This window comes from Pygoscelis adeliae, unplaced genomic scaffold, assembly GCF_000699105.1.
Source record: "Pygoscelis adeliae isolate BGI_AS28 unplaced genomic scaffold, ASM69910v1 Scaffold21, whole genome shotgun sequence".
NCBI classification, from domain to species: Eukaryota; Metazoa; Chordata; class Aves; order Sphenisciformes; family Spheniscidae; genus Pygoscelis; species Pygoscelis adeliae.
In genome coordinates, this window is record NW_008824243.1 from 3,970,190 (window position 1) to 3,977,875 (window position 7,686).

Here is a 7,686-nt window from a genome sequence, read left to right on the forward strand (position 1 = left end):
CTCTCTGCTGCTTTCCCACTCCAACAAAGCACTTTTACTCAGTCCCACCACCAGCAGCATCAGTCTCAGCAGCAGCAGCAGCAGCAGCAACTTTCACGACACAGAACTGACAAGATGACTGATCCTTCCAAAGTTCAGCCACAATAGTGTGGGGCTCTGCCTCTTTTTGAAGCAAACCACCAGGAGGGGGCTGCTCCACAAACGGTTGCACGGAGGCTACAGAGGTAGCAGTACGAAGGCTTTCTAACACTGCAGTGTTGAGACCTACTTCTAACTTCTGGAATCTGTTAAGAAAAGCCAGAAGATGACGATGGGGACACGGCCAACTTTGATAGTTGCCCCAGTTTCTGTGTTCTAAAGGATTTGCTGCCATGTGTTAATTTGTCCAGGTGAAATCTCAACATGTGACTGAAATGAGAGGGATGCTGAAAATATTGGTATTTTTATCAATCCTGTACATTTTTAAAGTATTAAAATGGACATGGAGCAATTGTTTGAATTAGCAGAAAAAAATGCCAGGAATATAGTCCAAAAACCATCTAATTTTTTTCAGATGATTATGGGACAGTAAATATTTTGAAAATGTTGTGTGAAATCCAGTTCTCTGTTGTACAGATGCTGTAAAATATTGTGTATATGTCTGCATAAAAGGAGAAAGAGCAAAATATTTTATATGATGCATGAAAATGTAACCTGTTATTTGTAGGTTTGAATATGTTTCCCTAAATTCTCACGCCATACTCAGACTAATGTTTTCCTCTGTTCTACCCTTTTGTTTACAACATGATGCATCATTATTTTCACCCTAAATGTGGGCACAAGTCTCTTGTTTGTGCTTTGTCTGTGATGTCAGGGTTTGTTCGGTGAGGTATAGTGTGTTGGTTAGTTGACTTCTCGAGGTTAAATTATTGATTAAGCTGTTTGAACTGGTGATCATGCATCAGGGTTCAGGACATTCAGATTTATGAATATCATCCATCATTTCATAATTAATTCATCATTTTATTTGAAAAATAGGAATTTGCACTGCTTTCTCGCGGATGGTTTGGAATTTTATTCCCCAAAGCTATCTTTTGATATAGTTCATAGTTGGAAATATTTATGTAAAAGGTTTAAAAAAAAAATGACAGTAATTTTCAAGAATGTTTCAGTTATAGGAGTAATTTGCACAAAAATATATTTACATTTAATAACCTTTTGGGCACTTTTTAACCACTTTCTCTGTGGTGAGAATTGTAACTTGTTAAAATATGTTGGAATCTTTTTATTCTCCTTCAAAAATTAGTCAGAACTAATTCAGGGTCATTTTAACAACAACAACAAAACCCATAGTGCCTTGATTTTAATTCAGGTGATAATGTTAAACATCTTGAATTACAACGTCTTGAATCTGTAACCATTTTCAATTTTGAAGTCTTAGTACATTGTCAGCCAAACTTGTGTATCTACGTCATAGCTATTTCTGTATCGTGTTGATTTTAATAATGGCCTGAGCTGAGAACACGAGTATTTTTGAGTGGTATTCCCCCTCAAACACTAGCCAGAAACAGAAGAGTCTCTAAAATCTCAGACCTTGGAGGTAATAACTCTTAACAGATCAAAAAATCTAGAAGTACAGATTTCTCCTTTTGCAGGAGGAGGAATAGTAAGCTGATTTTGTTTTGGTTTTTCTTGTAATCATTTTCGTAGCGTTAAAAGTGTGTGTTGGGGGAGATCATGATTGCATTTAACACTACCAGGCTATTGATTTAAGAGATATCACTGAACTAAGACTTCAGAAGGCAACTTCACTTTATAAAGAAAATAAAAAGTTCCAACAGATATGATGTGCTATTTTAAGTAAATGTTCAGTAGGTTTTTATGGTACTAGTTTGTGGAAACCAGAACTTCAAAGGGAAATGAATCAATGCTGATAGATCTGATAATTAAAAACAAAAACAGTAAAGGCAGTTAAAATTAGTACTAGGGAGAGAAAGCTGGATTAATCTTGAATACTGAGGAGGAGTTGAATGAATGTAACCAAACGGTGATGGACTGTTTTGTACTGTGAAACAGTTTGATTGTATTACTGGATGAACCAAACCCGCAGGAAGGTAATACCAGTTTAGCCAAGCATTTGATACAGTTGGTTGCGTTTTGAGGCTAGCCTTTGCCTCTGCACGTGTCCCACCATTAGAGCGTTGTTATTCCCCAGCTATAAAGCAAGAGTTTGGCACCAAAAAGCGCAGCAGCGAACAAGGAAGGAGAGTGTGAGAAACACAGTACCAAAGAGAATCAGATTGCTTTCTGCTCCAAGAAGCCTCTTGCAACCTGGAGCAAGGAACAGATGCCAATACCAAACATAGCAAGGAACACTTCCCCTTCCTTAAAGGGATTTCTGGCATTCTCTGGGCTGGAATAATTGTCAGAAACCTGTTTCTGTACAGTTCTATGTAAAGAAATCCTGCCTTGCTCTACTATCCCTACCACGCTGTTCCACCTGTTTCTAAATTAAGCTGCGTTGACTAGAGGTCTGTGCTATCAGTACTTTTGCTTAACAGAAAATAGGCTAGATGATAGATAAAAAAAAATTTTAACCAATTACAATGATAATATAGCACTAAAAAAAGAAAAGTGGGAGAGCTTTAATAGTGCTGTTAGAACTATTGAATAGTGGTAAAATAGGTTTATTAAGCTATTACACTGAGAATTACAGAAAATAGAGATACCAGCCAGACAGTTAATGATGCAGCTTTTTATATAAAGCTTCATTTAAACTTCTCTTCCCATTTCCCCCTTCCCAAATACTCTGGTGTGCTGCTATAGGTCTGTCAGTAAAAAGGCTAAACTAGGTGAGAGACAAATTTGATGGTGACGATAGCGTGGCCGCTGAAGGAGAACTATAGAAATGTACGCTTTGATCAAGAAGCTTTGTGCAACCTCAGAGAGAGGTCATTCAATTACAGAGCTACCAGCTAGTAGAGGAAGTATAGGGGATGGGGAAATTCAAAGAAACTGGAAAAATATAGCACGCATTTGAAAAATTCTTGCCACGAATCAGGCAAACTTTCTACTAAAGCGATACGTAGAACTCGGTCCAGATTCTGTGCAAGGATGCAGATGCTTTGTTTCACAGCTAATGACTAAAAAGCGTATCTTTAAAGGGCCTGCAGCTTCCCCTGTTGCTGAATCAATTGCTGAACTGTCCTTGATCTTTAGCGGGAAGAGGACCAGGCTATCGCCTCTTTCTTAACCAGCCTTTTGCTTCTGCCCGACTCGTTCACTACAGTCATAGACTTATTTGCAACATCCTAATAAACAGCACGATGATGAATGCTGTGATGCTGCAGGTTCTGGAGCGTACGCGTTACAGAATGAGTCTGACAGAAGGGAAGGAGCCTGTTAAGGAGAGGATTGTATTTAAGAAGAAATGGGCTGGTGATACATAACGGAAAAAGACAGCATAGTTCCGTGGCGTTCGGGAGACAGACATTGTTTGCCTGTGATGGGTGAGGATTTGAAGAAAAGCTTCTAGGATAACTTCAGAGAAAAAGAATATAGCTATTTTTATATTATATTTAATATATATTATATTTGTATATAAATATGAAAGGATTCTAGTAGGAGCTCTCCATATGCCTTCCATTTCATCTAGAAGGTTGACCTTCTGCACTACGGTTCCAGTGTGTCACCACCTTCTGTGGGCAGCTTGCCTACTGCCAAACACCAAAATTAGTAACCCGGTATCCTTACAAGAGATAGGTTTCATTTCAGCTTTATGTAAAAATGAATAAAATAAAGCTATATCAGGCAGTTTTTCACAGAAATTCTTTTAAGACTCAAATAGCACTTTCTCCTTTTTTTTTATTTTTGAGAAATAACAAGCACTTTACTGAAAAGACTATTTGAAAAACAATTTCTTTAGTCAGTGAAACTGTTAAAAAGGGGGGGCATCGAGGAATAACATGCATAAAACTGTCAAGAGAGGCATTTCTGGGAAATGTTTCTTTAATATGGCGATCCTTTGAGGCTCAAAGTGCGAGATTAAAAAGGCTTCTAAAACCAGTTGGCTTTGTGTTTTATACGGCCAGGGGGAGGGATTAGTGATGATAGCTTCCTTGGAAGGAGACTTTTTAAGTTGCACAGTTGCCTATGAGAGAGGATCATCTGGAGGCTCATTTGCCTGCTCGGTAATTCTAAGTGTCCCTTAGGATTATAGTTTGTGTGAAAATGTTCTGAAGGTTTAAAGATGTGGCCTTTTTCAGATGTTGAAGTCGATTCAAGAACCATTTATATTTTCAGAGGTTTAACCCAGGTATTGTTATGAGTGTTTTAAATGTCGTGGCATCCGGAGATGTCAAACATGTCAGATTCGTAAGTTTCTCTATTTGAAATCATTATTAAAATTAGACATACAGTCAGAGGGCTGGAAAATGGTTATTTTGATTAAAAGGGAAAAGAGACTAGTTTTAATAATTAACCTTTTATTTTTTTACTTATCCCTGGTGGAAAAAGTTGAAGAGAATTAAATGAATTTGGATTTAAAAAGACGTATTTAAACAAATCATAGTAGATGAGACAACTGTGAGAGAACATTTGAAACTGTCTGGGTTGTCCATGAGACTGGATAGTTGCTTTTTCACTGTCATGATTTTTAACACTACATTCCTTGTCTTTTTTTTTTTTTTTAAACAGGTGATTTTAAGCTCTGCTATGCTTCATGCTATGTCATCTGCATGAATTTTGCCAGCATGATATGCTATATTCAAAGAAATTGTACCTAAATAAAAAGGAGGGGGGAGAAAAACACAAAACAAAACACTGTGTCTGAACAAAATACTGTATGGCCTAATATGGAGACCCCAGCTGAGACTGAGAGATGCTGCATTAATAGACAATCAATGGGTAATTATTTATGAAACACTTCTGGGAATGGTCTTAAAGATGTTACTGCTTTGAAAGCAGTTGGCAAGTTGTCTTTTTTTAACAAGAAAGGTAAAAATTATTTATTTTCAAATATATCAGATTGAATTTTGAGTTTTTAAGCAGTGTTGATTTCACAGTGTCTTGGGTTTCAGTTTTGTTTTGTATTTTTTTAACTGGCATTAGATTTGTATACATAGAAGAAAACAAACAGAAAAACCCTAGTGCCGCTCATATTGACGTCAGGAAATGTAGATACAGTTCCCTGGTGTTCATGTGACCATTACTAACTGTCAATTTTTTAACTGAATAAATGTAACTCATTTAAAATTTCACTTTTTGTAGCTTCTAAGGTTCTAGACTTTTTTTTTCCTGAGTTGCTCGATGTCAGTTTTATCCAAGTTTCACAGTGAAGCGCTCTCTTACCCTTCCCACGACTGTAACAGAGGCACTCTCTCTCCCCCACCCCCAGAACCATCTTGCGAGAAGTTGCTTGATGTCGACTTTATCTCCCCCCCCGCCCAGACAAATGACTTGTGAGACTTCAGTAAAAATGCATACTGTATTTTTTTTTCCTTGTCTTCTCTCTGTGTATCTATAAATTGATGCCCCACTCTAAAGGCTAGAGACCTTTGATTTGTGTATTTACATTACTGCCTTGGAATCTACTCACGCAGCACTTGTTTGAATGCGCGCAACTTAAAACTGCTTTTGTGTCTTCATGTGTACAGTCCCTGTCCTCTCCAAACGATGGAGCAGCACTGCAGAGCCTACGCGTGCGCGCGGGAGGCTTTATCAAGCATAGCCCTTCCCTCACTTTCTGGCGTGGGCAAAACACCCTCCTTTAATTCTTTCAACTCCCCTCCCTGGGTATTCCCACTGCCGGTGCATTGTCAAATGCTTTTAAAGGAATAGAGATGATCTGAAACGTCGGCTGTGCCACTGGAAAAGGCAGGAGAGACTTGCATTTAGCTGAGAGCGCAACTCGTTCAGCGCATTGCTTTGAAGAGCTTGTGATAACGTGTAACCTGCCAGGCTGGTCTAATCCTTTCTCCCTCATCCTTTTGCACTGATCAAAGTGTGAACATCAATAATAAGCATTTAATAATTTGAAATTCATTAAACGCTCAAGGAAAGGTGGGAGGGAAGGAAATCTTGTGGTTGAAGCTGAATGCCTGGAGACAATGATAAATATGCTTAGCCCTTTTTACGGTCTGCAGTCCTTTTCTTTCTGTAATATCACACTAGATACTATGTGTGATATGTGATATATGTGAAGATACTGATCTTTTGCCTTTGGGAATTAAATAATACTTGTGCGAGTTTTATCTGCCTTCTAGAGGCCATAAACTCCCTGTGCCCCAGGAGTCGAAACAAAATTAGCTATAGAAATGCTGTAGTAAAAACTGTCAACGCCCACCAGCGATAAGACCGATAGCATGTAGCAAGCAAGATTATCAGTTTTCTTAAAATTGAACTTTGGAAATATCAATATATTTTTCCATGAACTTATCAAGAAGAGGAGCTGTAATTACAACTGCTGCCACACCTGAAGCAATGCTGTTCAGTGGCGTTTTGCTGTCGTGCAAACTTAGAAACAAAAACCGCACTTACTTACATGAGAATGCAACTGTTGGGTACTTGTGAAGATTAGCAATCCAAAGGTTAGTTGCACTTCTGAGTCTCAGGCATTAGTGATGCAAGTTCCAGAAGTTTTCAGCTGTTTGAGGGTAACACATAATAAGAACAAAAATTTCCATGGTCTTACGAGCATTCTTTGCGGCACACGGTCTCTATCACTGTCAGACCCTTTGGCAACTATATTTTCACTTGGGAAGTACATCTAAATAAGCCAGAAGAAATACACGTCTGTACTACATGCCACATATAGATGGAAAATGTGACGGGTTAAATGTAACCTGCATCTGCATTAGCAAAAGCCTGTGGCTGTAACTTGCCAAGGGTGCTGACTTCAGGGGCTGTACGAGGTCACCTATGGAAACATGCCATGTCAGTATGGCAAGTGCCATTACATCGTTATTTCCACGTCTCTGGAAATTAGGGACAACTCGGGTTGTATTAGGATGAAACTGCCCGATTCTCTTAATTCAAGGTCAGAGATTTTTATTTTTTTTTTAAATATACAAAAATCTGAGACTAACATGTAGGCAGGCTCAACCACCAACCCCTTTCTAGAAATGTGTTGTAAAACACATGAATACAGTGTAAAAAAACCCGTGCATACGGTGGCAGCATTCCAGCTGCTGTGCAGCCTGCCCTGAGCAGGAGGTGCAGCTGAGGCGCAGGGAAGCCTGTACGGCAGCAGGCTGCCTCGTGCAGCACTGGGCGAATAGAGCCGCTCATTAACTTTTGGATTTCCAGACTTGGTATCTGACTATCCTACCTCAAAACAGCAAGCCCGAGCACCAGCCCAGCATACGCATACCCGGTTGCACTGCCCTAGGAGGAACAGGCTCGCTTGTGAACCGGACCTGTGCTTTGGTTCAGTAGGTTTCCTTTGAAAAACTTTGTCCTGGCAGGACAGAAATTACAAGTTTACCTCAATTTTGCTTATTGCGCTTTGCCGCGTACGATGTAGTGAGACAGGCTTTGCCTAAGGATTGGCAATAGGCACCTTCGAAAACAACAAGCACAAGCTCTTTCTCATTTTAAACATCTCAGTCGATGCGAGGTTGTTTTTTTTCCATCCCAGTAGGACCGTCACCATCTCCACTTTGTTTCTGTTGCTCAAGCCTGGAAATGAGTAGTTCCAGGTGATGCGCG

At 39.3% G+C, this 7,686-nt stretch overlaps 1 protein-coding gene across 1 annotated transcript in view; it reads left to right on the forward strand.

Moving 5' to 3' along the window:
- Positions 1 to 1,118, forward strand: part of CLOCK (clock circadian regulator) — a 52,310-nt gene extending 51,192 nt beyond the window's left edge. Inside the window, exon 24 of the mRNA XM_009335142.1 lies at positions 1 to 1,118. Within this exon, the coding sequence (XP_009333417.1) occupies positions 1 to 147 (147 nt within the window). The 3' untranslated portion in view covers positions 148 to 1,118.
- Positions 1,119 to 7,686: the final 6,568 nt, after the last annotated feature.